The 17,930-nt window shown below is 55.2% G+C and overlaps 5 protein-coding genes across 5 annotated transcripts; 1 reads left to right on the top strand and 4 right to left on the bottom strand.

The window, feature by feature from the left end:
* Positions 1-412: 412 nt before the first annotated feature.
* On the bottom strand, positions 413-2,402 carry CGCS363_v005243 (Ino eighty subunit 1; the record flags this gene model as incomplete). The annotated part of the gene is made up of 2 exons (XM_036637092.1): positions 413-1,872; positions 1,928-2,402. 2 exons carry the CDS (start codon positions 2,400-2,402, stop codon positions 413-415), a joined length of 1,935 nt encoding a protein of 644 aa, XP_036497845.1.
* A 2,063-nt stretch (positions 2,403-4,465) lies between these two features.
* Positions 4,466-6,609, bottom strand: drh-9 (ATP-dependent RNA helicase ded1; the record flags this gene model as incomplete). Its single annotated transcript, XM_036637091.1, has 2 exons — positions 4,466-6,362; positions 6,434-6,609. 2 exons carry the CDS (start codon positions 6,607-6,609, stop codon positions 4,466-4,468), a joined length of 2,073 nt encoding a protein of 690 aa, XP_036497846.1.
* Positions 6,610-9,891: 3,282 nt separating this feature from the next.
* pcb-4 (putative proteasome subunit beta type-4) lies at positions 9,892-10,631 on the bottom strand (the record flags this gene model as incomplete). Its single annotated transcript, XM_036637090.1, has 3 exons — positions 9,892-10,093; positions 10,179-10,428; positions 10,535-10,631. 3 exons carry the CDS (start codon positions 10,629-10,631, stop codon positions 9,892-9,894), a joined length of 549 nt encoding a protein of 182 aa, XP_036497847.1.
* Positions 10,632-11,192: 561 nt separating this feature from the next.
* On the top strand, positions 11,193-12,995 carry CGCS363_v005240 (putative WD repeat-containing protein; the record flags this gene model as incomplete). Its single annotated transcript, XM_036637089.1, has 1 exon — positions 11,193-12,995. The coding sequence occupies one exon, from the start codon at positions 11,193-11,195 to the stop codon at positions 12,993-12,995; it is 1,803 nt and encodes a 600-aa protein (XP_036497849.1).
* Positions 12,996-13,408: 413 nt separating this feature from the next.
* ulp2 (Ubiquitin-like-specific protease 2) lies at positions 13,409-17,532 on the bottom strand (the record flags this gene model as incomplete). The annotated part of the gene is made up of 6 exons (XM_036637088.1): positions 13,409-15,791; positions 15,845-16,944; positions 16,994-17,030; positions 17,088-17,147; positions 17,204-17,347; positions 17,441-17,532. The coding sequence occupies 6 exons, from the start codon at positions 17,530-17,532 to the stop codon at positions 13,409-13,411; spliced, it is 3,816 nt and encodes a 1,271-aa protein (XP_036497796.1).
* Positions 17,533-17,930: the final 398 nt, after the last annotated feature.

Raw genomic sequence — 17,930 nt, 5'->3', positions numbered from 1 at the left:
GTCTTCCCATCAAACAGTACAGCAAGGCTGAAAGAAAAGTCTCGATTAGGATTTGATATAAACTCTCATCGAATTCGCGTGCAAGTTTGGGCACGTTGACAAAGAACTACAGAAAAAGAAGAAAAGAACCAACTAGTACGTTCAAAAGGAAAGTAGAAGCAGACGCTCCTAGAGATACTCTCCAGCGTCAGTGCTCCTCCACCCTTCGCCCGCATATCCTCCCACGCCCGGCTTTTTGTAGTGTTACTAATATACAACTCCGACGCCTGCGAGTCTAAAACTTCAAGGAAAGGGAAAGAGAAGAGGGGACGTCCCCTGCTCTGTCTATCAATCGCCGACTTTTGCGGCTTATAGAGAGGATGAACGACGATGTGATGCGTCTCGCTTGAACAATTTCCGTCCGCCTGTCTTTTTACTCCTCAACACGCAGCGTCTCGTCCTCGAAGCCGTCGTCGCGAAGAAGCGTCTCATTGCCTTCGTCGTCGTCTTCGTCGCCGCCGTCATCATCGTAGTCCATCGTCATGTCTCCCATGGTTACGTCGCCCAGAGTCATGTCTCCATCCGCGTCGCCATTCATCCTGGATGGAGTGCCCAACCTAGAGGCGTCCATGTCCCCGCCCCTCTCATCGCCATCTTCAAGAACATTCTGCTTTCTCTTCTTTCGAGCAGGGACGACGCCAAGCGGGGGTCCTTCGTGCGCCGCCCACCTGCGTAGGCGTCTCGTAGCGCGTCGGATAGCAGCAGCATAGGAGGCTGCCTCCTCGCCAAAGTCATCGGTATCTCCCACGCTGCCAAATTTGAGCCGAAGTAGGCCAAGGGATTTGTCACCACCAGCAAACGGCTGGGAGCCATCCTCACCGTCGCTGTTCTCGAAAGGGTCTGCAAGATGCAGGTTACGCTGGTACTGGCGGTAGATGGCACCATCTTGACGTCGGGCCTTTCTGGCCTTATGGTGTTGCTTGCGGATGCCACGGTCGAGGATGTATTCGACCCTCTGATTCCTGTTCCTCTCAACTGCAATCTGGTGCGCCGTGGGCGGTCGAGGCTTTCGGGTGGGAATCCCCTCTGCTTGATGGTGGCCGGGGCCAGCTGGCGAGGAGCCTTCGAAGATTTGGTACTTGAGAGAAGCCCCGCCACGTCTAATGGTGCTTCCAAGCCCGCGGGCCAGAGCCCTTGGCGGCGGTGTCGATCTCGTACTATCCAGATCGGATTCGTGTCTCGACGGGCGGATCTTCGGTAAGATTGCTGGCCCCTCCTCGGCCATGATACGAGATGTTCGCGAACCTCGCTTGGTCTGACTGTCGGCCAGGTATGCCTGGTCCGCCTCAAGAATCTTAGCACGCATCTTCTGCTTCTCCTCTCCAAACTGGATCTCGGCGGGCGTGTCAACGTTCTCCAGCGCCTCTTCCTCCGGGGTCATGATCTCCAGCTCGGGGATGCCTTGATTGGCGACATCTACGTTGTAGTCGACACCCGAACCAAACGGGTTCTCTTCGCAACCCTCTTCCGTGAAATCGGATTCGAGATAGAACCACATAACCCAGAGGAAAGCCCTCGCACGGGATTTGCTGGTGTAGTTGGTCTTCATAACGAGATCGTGGAACTCCCGCCCAGGAGGGAAGTGCAGCTCGGCAATCTTGGCAGCCGACTGACATATCAAGAAGAGCAGGTTGACCGGGTTCGTCCTCGGAGCTTCCAAAGATTTTATCTTGTTGAGAGAGGAGGGCTCCTCCCGATCCTCAGCGCCACCCTTCAGGATGGACTTCAATCTCGGGGCGTCTTGAAGCTGTTTATAGGCGTGCGCATCTTGGTTGGCCTGCAGGGAAGGGATGGCGTGGTAGGTTCGTAATTGGGCTCGCATCTCCGGAAAAACTAGGGGTTCGTCAGCATGAGAGTCGAGTGCGGCAAACGAGGGGGATGGTCTTACAATTGAGCGTCGTGTTCATCCTTCCAATATTGACCAGCAGACAGACCATTGCCATTCCCTTGGCAGCATTCCGGTCGCTAAGCAGCTTGTCGCGCAAGACCTTGCTCGTCTTGCTGCTACGCGACATGGTGTCGATGTAGAGATCGGCAAAGTTCTGGCGGCCCTTGTCAGGGTCGTAGGAGTTGGTGAAGACCTCATTCTCGTCATCAAAGATGGCTCTGAGGAAGTCATACTGGATGTCTTTGCGCCAGAGGGGCTCGCCATCCTCCTTCTTCAGATGTCTAATCTTTCCGGTGACGACCTGAGATGAATCTTTTGACTGGCCGCCCTTTTTACCACGGCCTGAAGTCTTCTCGGTCGGCTCCGGAGTCGCATCCATCATTTGCGTATCGTCGTCTTCGGTCATTCCCTGCGAGACGAAGGATTTGCCCTCGCCAGCGCGAGGGGGAGATGTCGGGGCTTCCGCGTCCGACATGGCGCCTGCCGCAGTGGAACTGGGTGAAGCGGGCGCCATCGGGTGGAAAGGTGCGACGAGGCTGATCGATCGGTCGGGCACAGGTGATTCAGAACAGAGCCGGAAAGGTCGTGATCACTGGGGCAGCGCCGTCGGTCGGGGACACGAATGCGGAAGTCGTCGTGGCCGCGGGCGCAATTATCGAGACGCGCAGCTTTCGAAGTGGCTGGGCGAATTGATGGGGAGACGTTGCTTGGAACAAAAAAAGGCCAATCGCGAGGTTGAGGGATGGGTGAATGTGTTTGATGTGACGGAACGGAGAAAGAGAGAAAGTGTGAGCCGCGATTGGACTTTCCGCCGCCCAGACCAGCTGATCTTGAGCCGTAAGATTCCCACCAACTTGCGAGGTACCCGGGAAGACCACACTTACAGCATGCACGAGCTCACGATTTGGGGGAGCGCGTCAGGCTATCCCCCGGCCACTAAAATTCCTGGTCCAACCCCTACCTTAGTCTGCGCGAACTACGTACCTCACCAGGCCTCGCCCGCGGGCTGCAGCTGCAGCCTGCGTGGTATCCTCCTGTCTTAGCCGGGCCTCTCTACGGATTCAACTCCACCCGGTTTTCGTCACTCCAGGTGAGTACTGCGGAACGACTGGTGAGGTATTTTATTAGACTGCGATGATGCGAATAGAGTTTTCCCCCCACGTCTCTCTCAGCAAGATTAGGCCAACTGGCAGGCTATCTGTAGATACCTTGAAGCTTACATTATATTCGGAAGAAATATCTCTTTCTATCTAGATCAATGTGATGATAAAAGAAAAAAACCACCCGAGTAAGTCATCAAGGTTCAAAAGGCTGGGCAGTGGGCGTTAATAACGAGTTTCTTTTTCAGTAAACTTGCCCTCCAAGAATTGAAGTTTTGAGTCCAATGTTTCGCTGTTAATTGAGCCAGGGAGAAGACCACGATTCAAGATCCAATCCAAGTAGTTTCACCTGCTGTAATGATGTCTCCAGGCGACAAAATCCTCATATGCTGTATGTTTGAGATTCCCTCCATCTCCGCGAATCGTTTTTGGATCACGAAACGTTATTCTTTTACGTGAATGCTACAACATGGACAAGACAACATGTTTATCAGAATCTGTTTTTATTGGGACTCTCCGTCCAGACTGGCTGTCTACCTGGGGAGGCCTTGCACGGCCGCTTTGCCCCGAACCCAAGACCGAAGTCTCTGATGCCTCCAGCCCTCGGCAATCCTTTTCCCATTGCCTGAGCTGAAGACCACGTCCATGTGTGGCCATTAACCGATTAAGAGCAAGAACTTTTGTATCCCCTCCCTGTGAATCCCTATTTTGTACCGGGGAGGGCCTCTGGTTCCCGCTCTCAAAACGTCTTGTAATTATCCGTTCTGTCGACCGTCCATCCGATCCTTCCATTACCAGTCCAGTCTATGCCGCCGCCTCGTCCTGTATGTCACTGCCCTGCCCTGTTTGCCCCGGGGGCAAGCCTGTTGTGACGTTGAACCAGACGACCGAGAAATCCACTTTTGTCTATGTATGCACGGCGAAATGCATGACCCTTCTATCATCGAAAAGCGAGAAAATGCCCTTCGGGAAACGCTTGAAGAAAGCAGTAACATGAACGTCGTAATGCGTAGCAGATCCAGGATCCGTGTCGTGTATCCGTAGATCCAGCCACGCTGTAGCACACCGCATGTGGGTGTTCTTCATGCGCTCTGCCGATTCTGAAAGCTTTTCCCAATGTCGGTCTAAGGGTATCATGGAGTTTCGGTCCAGCAAAAAAAGAAATGCTCTCTATCGATGCCGATGCCTGCCCGAACACCCGATGATGCTTCTCGTTGAAAATTGAGAGGCAATACCGTCGGCTCTCGGGGCCACGCCGCCGTGTCGAAGTCCAAATGCAGAGAAACGAGAAACGACGAATGCGTACAGTGTCGACCCATGCGCGCAAATCAAAAGAAAAGGAGAAATCGAAAACTGGCAGCGTGTTGCAGACGCTGCATGGCAAAAGGCTGTGAGACTCATGTTGTCACAGCTGCCAAGTGTCGTGGTGGAAAGATGTTTACCACCAAGACGAGTTTCCGCCGGGACCGCTGGGGTTGCCGTAGCCACCACCGCCACCGTATCCGCCGCCGCCGCCGCCGGAGTAGCCACCGCCGCCGCTGAAGCCACCTCCAGGGGCACCGCCGAAACCACCACCACCGCCGCCGCCGCCGTAGCCGCCACCACCACCGCTGTTGAAGCCGCCGCCGCCGCCGCCGGGGGGACCGCCGAAGCCACCACCACCGAACTTGCGGAAGTCACGGTTAGCACCCTGGCCACCACCACGAGGACGACCACCACGGCCGCCACGGCCACCACCGTATGAAGACTCGCGGGCGATGGTCTCGAGGAAGCTGGGAACCTCCTGGTTGGCCTCCTTGAGAAGCTCGATGAGGTCACGGACGACACCACGGTTGCCACGGTTGAAGAAGGCAGTGGAGTGACCAGTGTTTCCGGCACGACCAGTACGACCAATGCGGTGGACGTAGTCGTCAATGTCGGTGGGCAAGTCGTAGTTGACCACGTGAGTGACGTTGGGAATATCGAGACCACGAGCAGCAACGGCGGTGGCAACCAGAATGGGGCAACGACCGTTGCGGAAGAACTCAAGAGCGCGCTCACGCTCACGCTGGGTGCGGTCACCGTGAATGGAGGTGGCGGGGAAGTTCTGGTTGATGAGGAAGTCGGAGAGAGAGTCGGCCATACGCTTGGTCTCGACGAAAATCAAAGTGAGACCAGCACCGTGGGTGTGGAGGATATCCAAGAGCACGGAACGCTTGTCAACGTCCTCAACGTACTCGACCTTCTGAGTGATGTTCTCAGAAGTAGAACCGACACGACCGACGGAAAGGAAGACGTAGTCCTTCAAGAAGTCGCGAGCGAGCATCTGAATGTCGCGGGGGAAGGTGGCCGAGAACATGAGAGTCTGGCGGTTCTGGACGTTGGGCATGTCCTCACCCTCGACAATGCGACGGATCTGGGGCTCGAAACCCATGTCAAGCATGCGATCGGCCTCGTCCAGCACAAGATACTTAATGTTCTGCAGGGAGATGCGACCACGCTCGATAAGGTCGACGAGACGACCGGGGGTGGCGACGAGCAGGTCACAGCCGCGCTCGATCTGGCGGAGCTGGGAGCCAATGTCGGCACCACCGTAGACGACGCAAGGGCGAACCCAGGAACGGTAGGCAAACTTGCGAGACTCATCGTAGATCTGAGAGACAAGCTCACGAGTGGGGGCGAGAATCAGAGAGGTGGGGTAAGCCTTGCGCTGACGACCGAAACCGCCAGCGGCGTTGGCGGGGATGGCAGAGGGGCCGTGGATGAAAGCCTGGGAGAGGATGGGGAAGAGGAAACCGCCAGTCTTTCCGGAACCAGTCTGGGCACAAGCCATGAGGTCACGGCCACCCATGACGATGGGGATGGAGTACTTCTGGACGGGGGTGGGCATCTTGTAGCGGGCCATCTCGATGTTGCCGATAAGGTGGTTGTCGAGAGGGGGGTTGGAGAAAGTCAGGACGGGCTCAGGGACATCGTGTCCGGAGGCCTCGACGGGAATGTCGTCGTACTTCTCGAAGTTGATACCGGTGTGCTGCTTGGACGGGTCGTCGGCAGTTCCGAAGAGCTCGCGCTCAACACGGGGGTTGGCGGGGCCGGGAATGTGCTTGCCGTCGCGCCACTGGCCATCACCGGATCCGCGAGCCTGCTGGCCACCGCCGCCGCCGGCGTTGTGACCGTAGCCACCACCGCCGCTGTAGCCTCCACGGCCACCCTCACCGCCCCAGTTGCGGCCTCCGCGAGGCTGGTAGGGCTGCTGCTGAGGAGGGGGTCCAGCAGCGGGAGGACCGCCAGGACCACCGGGACCGCCCATGGCGGGCCAGTCGCCACCGCCCTGACGAGCGTCGAAGTTCTGGTTCCTGCTTGGGAAGTGTGTTAGTTACGGAAGGCACGGCGGCCAGAAGGGGATCTCATGGAAGGGTCGACTTACCCAGCCCAAGCGCTGTTGTTCAGACCGCCGTTCATGGGAGGAGGGCCAGCAGGAGGGGGACCTCCACCACCGCCGCCACCGTTGATCTTACCACGCATGTGGGGAGGGATGTAGGAACGAGGCTGGTTCTGCTGGTCCTGAATGTTCAGGCCAGACATGTTGAGTTGATCGGCCATGATGGATGGGTTGATCGGATCGTCTGTCGAAGAAACGGGAGTTGTGTGGTGTCGACAGAAGGGTATCTCGAAAGGCGAGTCGAGTCGATTGGTCGTTACTCTCGAAAAGACTGTGGAAGGCAGCAGAGAGTAGATGAAATGAAGGGAAACCGGTCCGTTGTCGAGATGAAAACAAACAGGCAAACCGAAAGAAGGATGAAAGAGAAAGAAAAACCGAAAGTCGGGGGTGACTTCCAAACGTTCGTCTCTGTCGTCTAATTAGGCAGGCGCGTTGCGTGCTCTGGGGCACTGATTAGTTCCGAGGCCTTGTATTTCCCAAGATGCTCAAAGGAAAGACAAGAGAACAAATGCGTGAGAGGGTTTGTGGTTTGGGGGATGTGAGGATAGGAAAATCCCTTTTTGTGGTGTGGGAAGAGTTTTTGAGGGGGAGGTTGTGGGAGGGAAAAGGGACTGGAGATCGGAGGCAAGAAGTAGGGAAGAAAAAAATTGGTTTGAGATTGTGTCGGAATCCACCAGAAAAGGCCAGACACCCCTGCAACCTATGTCTGTTGGCAGTGCGTTGTGACTCTGGCAATGCACCCCCTCTGAGGAAAAAAAATTTGGGGGGCGCCTTCCTCCCTTCCACAGCCAGCAGGCAACCTGCTGGAAGGAACCTAAGGTGGTAAGGTCGGTAGAGACTGCCACCCGCACTAACGCTGCACTGGTGGGACGGGATGGAAGGTGAGTCCTACGGCATGCCTGCCTGCCTGCCTGCCTGCTTGGTTTCGCCTTCCAAGTTCCCAGGTTCTTCTTTCCCTCCTTCCACTGCGCCGACGAGGACAACCTGCCCTGCCCGCGCTCAGGCTCCAGGCTCCTGGCTCTGGCTCTCAGCCGCTACCCAGTACAGGCCGCCGCCGCCAGACGAGTGGATAAGCAACGCACCGGATTGGCCACGTTCCCCGTAGACGTAGCAGCATGTGCTTGCTCTTTGCAGCGTGGGAAGGAAATGATGACATGTGAGGTGACAGGCCACGCACTAAGTTACCTGCCACACCAACCAACGGCCCTGCAACAGAATTTTCCCTCCCCCTTTCTTTCTTGCGCTCTTTGCGCGGGCCTGAGGAGGGAGCCAATCTATTGACGGCGACGACGGGGACAACGACAACAGCGGGGATTTCGCGGAATACCGGGGTTGGAAGGACACCTGGGGCGAAGGAAACACACCTTTGGCGTATGGACGTACCTACGATGAGCACAGCGGATTGTTCCTTTTGCGGTCTCTGTGGTGGTGGTGTCACAAGGCGTTTTGTTATCGATAATCGACCTAAACGTCACGTCGATGTCGCCCCAGCCTAAGCATGAACGGGACCCTGAATCTTGAATAAAGTACGGAATGTATCCGGATTCCGATGGTGCCAGGTTTAGTCGGCTCGTGCGCTCGATCTAGTCTGGGGAAGGGCTAAAAGACGCATATCGATGATGGATGAAGACGAGCACCTAAAATCCCCTTCCTTTTCCCTTACTGTTCTCCCAAATGGCTCGGTCGCTGGAATTTCTGCTGAAGGCTGACGAAAAGTTCAAAGGCAGAGAGGTTGGTGGTGGTCTATTTGGGCCAAGGTGAGTCAAGTGACAGGGGCTAGACTAGACTGGACGGGAGCGAGAAACTAGAGACGAAGTTGGAGGTTGCAAAGTGCCCCGCAGTGAAGTCGATAATGGGGGGTTGGTGGCTAGAGTGGCGATTTGAGAAATTGGATGCTTGGGAGGCTTTTTTGGGCAAGTCCATTAACAGCATTCACAGTAAGCAAGTTGATGTGGTGTTTTCCGAGGTGTAGAGGAAGGGCCTCTTCTCGACAAACTTTACGCAGAGATGACCAAACAGACGATCCAGGCAGACGCAGGCTAAGATGAAGAAATGATCCGATTTGCTTCTGTTCCTTCTTCTTGGCCATCCCTCGAAACGACTAAACTAAGACGTTGGCTTTGACTATTTTCCAATAATCCGCCTTCTTGGAACACTGAGCTAGGCTATCCAGATAGCTGAGACCATGGGCAGCACCCCCACCCTCAGTCGAAAAGACAAGCGGATGCTCAACACCGGAACATGGAAACTCAATCTGGAGGTTCAACCAACCACTACCACGCCATAACTTAGGTTTTTGGGTTTTGCACTCGCATTCCAGAAACCCAGACATGGCATAGGAAGCCCCCGACTGCAAGTGCTTTCTATGAGAAATTCTGAGCAGCAAGGCACTATCTCACCTACGTCATCTCCTGGGTCCTTGCACTCGCATGGCCCCTAACACATCCCACGTCCTCCACTCCGAAAACCGACCCCGTTGAATTCCAGTTGTCTGGCCGGACACTCACCCAACCACGCCACTCCCAGGGCAAAACTTCCCTCCGCCAGGGTCGCGGCATGAAAAATACAGAACCCGAGAAATCCCAACCACCATTCGCATTTCATTGTCTGATGCATCGGCACCGCCGAGCTGCCCGTTGCGACCAATAAAGAAACGCGCATTTACTTTCATACTAGTCAGCTTCACAAGGAATTTGTTGCTCAGAGGGCAGGACGACCGAGTCAACATCCGGCCTAGTCCAGACGGTCGGGTACGTATCGCCGGTACTGATTCGACCGGCCGGCCGGCATGCCGTCCTAATCCTCCCAACTCTTGAGACGCCCGAGATGATGGGATGAAGCCAAACATGTTGTCGGATCACACCTAAAATTACACATACCACACATACGCCGGGCAAGAAACGAACGATTCGAGAAGCGAAAAGGAAAAAAGTACGGCCAAACAGCCGGTCTGGCTGGTGCTGGCACCGCTTGGTGCCCTCCTTCCACGTTTCAAACGCCCGTTATCCCTGTTTATGCTGCAAAACCGTGACCTCACCGCTTGCCCCTCGACCCCGACTCAGCGCTTTTCAAACGCTGATACAGCGAAAATCACACCGCTGTCAGGCAAAGTTAAATCCGAGCGTCGGAACCGTGTGCCTTGCTGTAGAAAAGACGAGGCACCACATCCAGGCCTTTTCACACAATACGGTCTCGCAGGATATGTATTTTCGAACGCATGCTGGCTATATCCCAGGTCAACTGGACGGTCTCGCCAACTGAACCGGTTAGAAAGCCTCAGCAAGTTGCATCACTCAGACACCTCGCTTCTCATGATAGAACTGATGCCTGTATCAATTACCAGCCTGGTCTAGTACAGTTGTTGCTGGCAAGGCCTCTTGGTGCTCCTTGCACGTCATCAAAAAAGGGCCCGTTTTTCATCACTCATCCGCCTCCTGCTTCGCTCAAGGAGCCTTCACCACCTTGTCATCGTCGAATTCTATGTCCACGATGCCGTCCTTGGTGACGGCCTTGACCACCATGCCCTTGAAGTCAATCGGTAACCGTCTCTTGAGCTCATCCGTGCACATGTTCAAGATCTTGATGCCCTGGCCGAGTGTGATGTCGGGGTGGTGGTGCTTATCGAGGATGGACAGACAGTAGTATCTATATCATCGTCAGCTTTCGTCGTTTCGCCTCCGAGAATCATGCTCCGCTCGCGGTAGATATGGAGCTCCCTGGGCAAACGTACTGTGCGTAGCCGTGAGCGGCATATGGCACCGGCGCCAGCGAGGCGAGGTAGTCCAGCCAGTACAGCGCAGGCTTCTGTGTGATGGGGTCGACGCCGCCCAGGAGGAGGTTGACGTTGTAGGGCTTGCGCGAACGCAAGCTCGAAGCGAGCTCGCCGCGGATGAAGTTGGCCAGGCCGGAAGGTGAGAGGTCCGTCTCGTTACGCATCGAGTAGAGCTGGGAGTTTGCTTGAATGTAGTCGGCGAATTGCACTATAGTCACCCTCACGTTAGCATCCATCCCGCCGTCGTGAGGATGAAGCTTCCCGCTCCGAACTGGGTAGGAGGGGAAGCTCGGTGGGGCACAGCAGCTACTAACCAGTGTCACCCGCCTCGCCAGAGTACGCGATCAGTGTGTGCTTGTTGAGAGGTCTCGTCTTGTCGTCGGCGACCTTGAGGACGGTAGCGCCTCTCATGGCAGCTTTGGAAGCTGCAATGATGGTGAAGTCCTTGCCCGTGATACCGAGTAACACCTCCCTGCCCGACGCAATTCACATTAGCCATTGCATCCATGAAAACCAACGAGAAGCTGTAGGGAAGGAAATCTTACATGTTGGCTGCTGTTTCTGTGTCTGCTTCGTGGTTGGAGGGGTGGAAGGTTGTTGTTTGGTTTGTTCGGTCGTTGGGTATGGGTCGTCGTCTCGTCAGCCTTCTACCTGGTGGCTACGTCGAGCTACCCCCCGGAACGCGCAGTCAAGCTACAGCCTGAACGCACCAGCCGATAGCGGAATTCTGCCGAATCAGACCGCCGCCCGCCTCCGAGCCCGGAAAAACCACCCCTGCCGCATCTCACTCAATTGGCCCAAGCGACCCCACATTGACATCTGATTCTCCGAAATACGTACCCGTCCAGAACTTTTTTTTTTCCTGGACAGGATGCCCACCTAAAAAAAAGTTCACCGAGAAGGCAGCCCAGGCGAAGACGGGAGCAATTCGCCCAGATACCCCCTTAGAGGTCACCCGACCGCGTGCCCAACATGTCCTCCTTCTTCACAATCCCCGGATCGAACAAGAAGCGCAAGAGGACAGCCGCCCCCGAGGCTCCCAAGAAGCGAATCGCAGCCTCCAAGACCGCGAACAACAGGGCCCCTCCAAAAGCAGCAGCAGCCAAAGGCAAGACCGGCGCGGCGAAAGGCGCGAAATCAGCAGCACCCGCCTCCAAGAAGCGAACTGAGCGTGACGACGACGACGAATCCATCTCGGGTAGCGACTCGGACGATGAGAGCATAGTCAGCGCCGGCCCCGAAGAGAGCAATGGCTCCGACGACGACGACGACGAGGTGCCCGGCGAGACGGCCGCTGAGCGCCGCCTGAGGCTGGCCGAGCAGTACCTCGAGAACGTCAAGGAGCAGGTGGACCTTGCGGGCTTCGATGCCGCCGAGATTGACCGCGACCTGATCAACGAGCGCTTACAAGAGGACGTGGCCGAGTCCAAGGGAAAAGTCTACCGCCAGCTCGCGGACGAGCTTGCCTTTGGCAACGCGACCTCTTCCTTCTTCAAGAACAACACCGAGACCTTTACCTCCGTCGCCGTCAACTTCCCCTACGCCTACACCACCACCAAGGATCTGTACGTACACAAATGGAGGATACAAGACCTGCCGAAGAACCAGTTCCAACAGACCACGCGCAAGAAGCCCAAGAAGCCGCCCGCGCCGCCGCGCAAGCGACCCGAGCTGCAGACATGGTTGAGGGGCAACATCAATGCCGCCAGGAACAAGTCATTCCAGCGTCACGTGGAGAAGATCCTCTGCGTCGCCGCCTCGCCTGACGGCAAGTACGTCGTCACCGGCGGCGAGGACCGCAGGCTCATCATCTACGACGCCGAAACCCTCAAGCCCATCCGCGTTTTCACCCACCACCGCGACGCCGTTACTGGTCTTGCTTTCCGTCGCGGCACAAATCAACTGTACTCCTGCTCAAGAGACCGTACCGTCAAGGTCTGGAGCTTAGACGAGCTCGCGTACATCGAGACGCTGTTCGGACACCAAGACGAGATCGTCGACATTGACGCCCTCGCCCAAGAACGCTGCGTCAGTGTGGGCGCGCGTGACCGCACAGCACGTCTGTGGAAGGTTGCGGAAGAGACACAGCTCGTCTTCCGCGGTGGTGCAGTAGACAAGAAATCCCGTCCAGACGTTGATCCGCGCTCGCTTCCTCATGAGGGCAGCATGGACCGTGTAGCCATGATCGACGACGAGCTCTTCGTCACCGGCAGCGACAACGGCTCGTTGGCGCTCTGGGGCGTGACCAAGAAGAAGCCTATTTTCATCCTCCCCATGGCCCACGGCCTGGAAGAACCCCTCCGCCCTGACGAAATCTCGGCGGACCACAACCCAGACTCGAGCCTCGTACCGCCGCCTCAGCCGCGGTGGATCACAGCGCTCAAGACGATTCCCTACTCAGATGTCATTCTCAGTGGAAGCTGGGACGGTTGCATAAGAGTGTGGCGGCTAAGCGAAGATAAGAGAAAGATCGAAGCGGCGGGTGTTCTCACATCAGAGGCTGAGCGAGCCTCAAAATCTGCGCCCAACACCAAGTCAGATGTCTGCGGCCTGAAGGGCGTGATTAACGATATTGCCATCTTTGAGCGCGGTGACCGTGGCCAAGACGGTGTTTGCGTTGTCGCTGCAGTTGGAAAGGAGCATAGGTTGGGCAGGTGGCAGATGAAGAAAGGCAAGGGGAAGAACGGTGGTTACGTGTTTGAAGTGCCGAGGGTGGTGAAAAAGCCAGAGGTAAACGGCAACCATAATGATGCATCAGATTCGGGAAGCGATTAAAAGTTAGACGTGTTTATATATCCCTGGGGGAGAGGGAAGGAGCTGGGACGTTTGCATAGAGGATCTTGTACCACAATGTACGATCTACGAGATGAGCCTCTACTCTCCATCAAGGCCATGGAAAATCGCAGCCACTCTTCGAGAACTTCATTCAATTCTTTCCGGCCCCCTGTTGACGCCATGCTATAACTCTATGGGTATGGATATCAAGGCTTCCTATGCTATGGGACCATGCGCTACCTCAACAACGCCTCGCCAACCAATCAATCGGCGAAAGGCAAAAAGATCAAATCTACTTGATCGGTTGTTCCAACCGTTCGAATGCCTGCCAAAGCTCATTATGTCTCCTTCGCTTCAGCCACAACTGGCTACTCATCGCTAAATTCATCATCATGCGTATCTTGAAGCACACCCTAGTCGGTGAGGTCTACAGTCACAGTCTGGCTGGACTTGAAACCATTGTTGCCGGGTGACTTGTGGTAAAGCCCCTCATCCTCAATGCTAGGTATGGGTTGAGTCGAAATGGGTTGAGGTATTTCCTCGATACTCAGTTGTCTAGGCTTAGTCGCTGAAGGCGGCGACTTGACAGGAGGCGCGAAATAGGGGCTCGTTAGTGTGGGCGCCTGCATGAGGGTCTGGAGATCCTTCTGTTTCGGCGTTGATCGGTCTTTGTGCGTGCTTGGGCGTTCGGCCGTGTGGGTGAGATTCTGTACTGGTGTTTTTTTGGACGGCGAATCCTGCGATTCACTTAGAAGCTGCTGGGTTGGGGTCGGACTTTTTTCGGTTGGCCTAGAAGCACGCCGCTCAGTGCGGATAGGCATGGGATGAGTCTTGGACGGTGATGATATCTGGTTCATGATCTCCTCTGCCGGACTAAAGCCTGGTTTCCTCAGTCGTTTTTCAGCTGACCCCGCCTTCGAGGTTGCCGAAGGCGAAGCAGCAGGAGCCTCGTCGGCGGTTTGCATCTTGTCAACTTGACCATTCGTTTTGCCTTTATTGAAGCGAGGGCTGGTTCTCTGCTGAGGTGGGGAAGAATTGACCTTTGCGGGCGGCTCAGACCTGGGCGGCGTTTTCGGCCGTTCAGAAATTTTCGACGCGACAGGCTGCAGCTCTTCCGGGGTCTTGGCTATGCCGACTTCAGACCCAGATGGCTCTTGAGGTACAGTATCGTGCACAGGTGGTGCTTCGCCATTGGTTTCCCTCTTGACGGGAGAGCTGCTGCCATCCATTGAAGGGATTGAAGGGATCGCAGGGGACCCTTTGATAGTAGAAGACGGCTTCTTGGGCGCGTCTCCAGCTGAAACGGGAGTCCTTGGTGTCGAGGGCACGCCACTTGGCTCCTCCGATGACTTGCTTGAAATGGGTGCCTTTGGTGTTTTGCGCTTGGCCTTCTTTTCCGCAGCAAGCAAAGCGAAACGTCGGTTTTGTTCTTCTCGTTGCTCGATAATAATGCTGCGCAACTCGCTTCGCATTGCGATAGACGTGATATCCCAATTCATTTCCTCCTTGCGCACAATGCGACCAACGGTGTCATCCGGAGCCTTCAAGAATTCTCGCAAGTAGCCCAGCAGAAAAGCACCGCAGCTTGCATGATCGAGTTGCTCGGGGATATTCTTCGCAGTCATGCCAAATTGGCCCGGAGCCTCGATTTCCAGGTTTTTCTTGTCTTTGGCTTCACGGACAAGATACTCTTTCAGGTTTCCGCAAGTCGCTGAGTGTCCAACACCGAGCGAATCCAGAGTGATGACTCTGGCCTCAGAGGGGTCCTTCTTGCGAGGTAGAGCCCCTGTACTTTTCCGGGGCAACTGCGACTTGACAGGCGATGCTTTCGGTTCAACGAGCACGACCGTGTTCTTATTTTCAGTCGCAGGATCGTCTAAACTAATATGTTCCACCTGTTCTCCGACCGCAGAGACTAAAGCCTCTTTCTGTGCAACCTGGGGCGGTTCTTTATCAACCTCCTGTACCTCTTGGGCTTTGATAAGTTTGGACGGGTGACAAATGATGGCGAGGTACCAATGCGCTTGTTCATTGACGGGAACGACGATATAATCGTAAGAGAAAAGATCGACTTTCGTCGTCCATGATCTGACGCCTTCATAGTTGATCCCTCGGCCCGACTTTTCTGTGAGCTTCGGGTAGAAGTAGGTGTTCATGAAATATATCCTGTCGTGGGTCTGCTTATTCTCCTTTTCGAGTTTGACCTGGAGATACTTCATGTAGAACCAGATGAGATTGTCGTTCATGAATTGGCCCTCGTCAAGTCTGAGAATATCATCTCTGATGACAGTCGCTTTGTGTTTTCCGAATTCTGGGTAAAGGAGTGGCTTGTCGTCGTCCCAAATCTTTTTCCATTCTTTATTTTCCTCCGTCCACAGCACTGGACTAGGCGACCGTGGTGCCAAAATGCTTGGCTTTGGCTCAGTTGTACGTCGGGCAGCCGCTTCTCTAGTCTGTCTTTGCGGCAAGTCTCGAGTCCGTCGGGGCTCGGCATTGGCATCTTTCTCACCAGCAAGTGTAAAGAAAGAAGACGTTCTTGGGGTTTTGCTGGGTGTAGACGCAGGATCGCCCGTGTTCATACTACTTCTGAGCGGTTTGCCGGATTGATATGACACATCTTGATGAGCGGAGTTTGGACGAGAGCTGGTTCGCGGCGTAGAGTTGTGAATGTCGCCGTCCTTGCTTGCTTTCTTCGACTCAAGATATCTGATGTCGTCTGGCTTTGATGTCCAAGAAGCTGGCTTGTATTCGACGGCGTTTTTCCATTGTTTGTCAAAGACTTTCTGAAGTTGGTGGCTAAGCCTAGTCAGCGGTGATGGCTTGAGACGAAGGTGCGTAGATCAACTTACCTATCTGCTGGTTCACACAGTACTTTGAGATTGCGCAACCCCCCGGCTACCCCCTCAACCCAGTTTCCAAACCGAAGTGCATCGTTGTTCGCGGCAAATTCCAACACCAGAAGGCCTGCAGCTTCCCCACTTGAAGATCTTGAAATACTTGCTAGTGGGGTCGCAGTTGTTGCGTAGGCAATCCTTTGACAGAAGTTCACTTTCACCTCGATCCAATGGAAGAGGTCAGTTCGTTTACCGTCACGTCCACATGCGAGAAGATGTTTCTTGTCATCTAGAACCTGGAGGTGTGGCTGTTCTTCATGAGGTAAGTCATCGACGACGAGTATATGTTTGCCAGAGACAGCTCGCTTCAGCTTAAAAATTACCGCGTCAGGCTTCTGCTTTTTGAACTCAACACGGGACATGTCGGCCTTGGCCAGCCGGCTTTGGGACGTCGTCGGCGACGGCTTCTCGTCGTCCGAAATAGGGTCAACGTCGAAAACCTGGCGCTTCTTGGCAGAGCCAGCTTCGGAGGCGAGTTCGTCGATTTTATGGAGATCGCTGTCCGAAATTCCTTCTGAGGCATCCCGTGACCCCTTCAGAGGTGTCATCTTGAAAGGTACCATCTTGCCAACATTTCGCTTCTTCACTGCCGGCATATCCTGTGAGATCTCGTCCTCCTCGCCGTCGATGTCCAACGGTTGAACCTTGGAGGCCGGCGACTTGTTGGCCGACCTTTTGCGTGTCCGGGTGTTTTTCCTTGGAACGCTGTTGTTCCTCTGTACATTGCGGTATTCTTCAACCTGGAAAACTGGCTGCTGAGTCGAGCGGTTGCTAGCGGCGTCGACGTCAGGTTTCGTCAAATCTACAGCCGATGAGGACCTGATCGACCGGGCTGGCGATGGAGAAGGAGGAGGAGCGAACGTTGAGCTTGTGTACGCGGCAGCGGATGAGGCTTCATCTTTCGTCTTCTGGCGCTTCGCAGACCTAGGGGGTTCGTTGTTTGTCGTCGTAGAGTAGCTTGGCCTCTTGTTCTGACCCCCAGTTCCCGGGTCGAAGGTTTTCTTAGGGGCAAAAGAACCACTCAAGAGCCCCTTCAATCTGTTGCTCTTCGCACTCTGTCCTAGCATTAGCTAGGCTCGTCTTTCTTCTGCCCGTGGACCTTACCATTGGGTCTGAAATGGGAACTCCGTCCTTTGGATTCCTACAAGAGCCATGGTCAGTGACATGGTTTATGACGGCGCATGAAGTCGTAGTGTACCCGTATGCAGGGAACGAATGGTTCTCGGGATCTCGGTATCGTTCTCGTAGCTGCTCAGCCCTGCAACCCGTTTGTCAGTGGTGAACCCGGAGAACCTGTCTGGCGCAAACGCATACGTGATGGTATTCCTCCTCGCAGATCTTCGCCTGATAGTGGACCCGGCGACACCGTCCTTGCCGCACGTCTTGCCTCCGCCTTGGGATCCTTTCTCTTCCTCTGCCTCATGCGCGGGCTTTTCTCGACCTAGCTCCTCTAGGGCTCTGGGGAAGGTCAGTCTCGTGCCGGTAGCTGGTAAGGAATGCGAGCGGGCATTTGAGGTTGGCGTGGACGACAAGGAGTGAGGAGCTGCGTACTTTTGAGCCGTTTCATCGCAGGAATGCGGCGAGGTCTTGAGATAAGAAGGTGCGTGGTCGGCAGGCGGTGTCGTTCTGTGTTCCTTCTTCATTCACGAAAGTCGGTTAGTAGTGGGGTCTGCGCAGACAAAAAGGTGCGGTTTGCCCTGCAACTCGGGTCGAAATTTTGAGGTGGAAGGGTGCCACATGTACAGCTAACAGGGCGAGGGGTCCGCTGACACGCGCTGGCCACAGCGGATTGGTAGGCAGGTAGCCTTGTGGCAGGCCTGTGCTGGCGATAACGGGCAGGTTTGGCAGGTTCCACTCAATTAAACCAGCGCGTCGGGCGCGTCACCCGCTGCGAAGGCACTTGCCACTTCCAGACAGTCCACCCACTCCTTCTCTCATTCTAGCCGCTTGGCTTCGAAGGCATGAGATTAGATGACTGGCAACAAAATGAACGATCGTTTTCAGACTGACCTCTCTGCCATGGTCTCTTGCCTGGGCCATG

This window comes from Colletotrichum siamense (assembly GCF_013390195.1).
Source record: "Colletotrichum siamense strain Cg363 chromosome Unknown KSG_Cg363_contig03, whole genome shotgun sequence".
NCBI classification, from domain to species: Eukaryota; Fungi; Ascomycota; class Sordariomycetes; order Glomerellales; family Glomerellaceae; genus Colletotrichum; species Colletotrichum siamense.
Note: the sequence above shows the minus strand (reverse complement) of the source record. Positions and strands in the feature narration are given on the sequence as shown.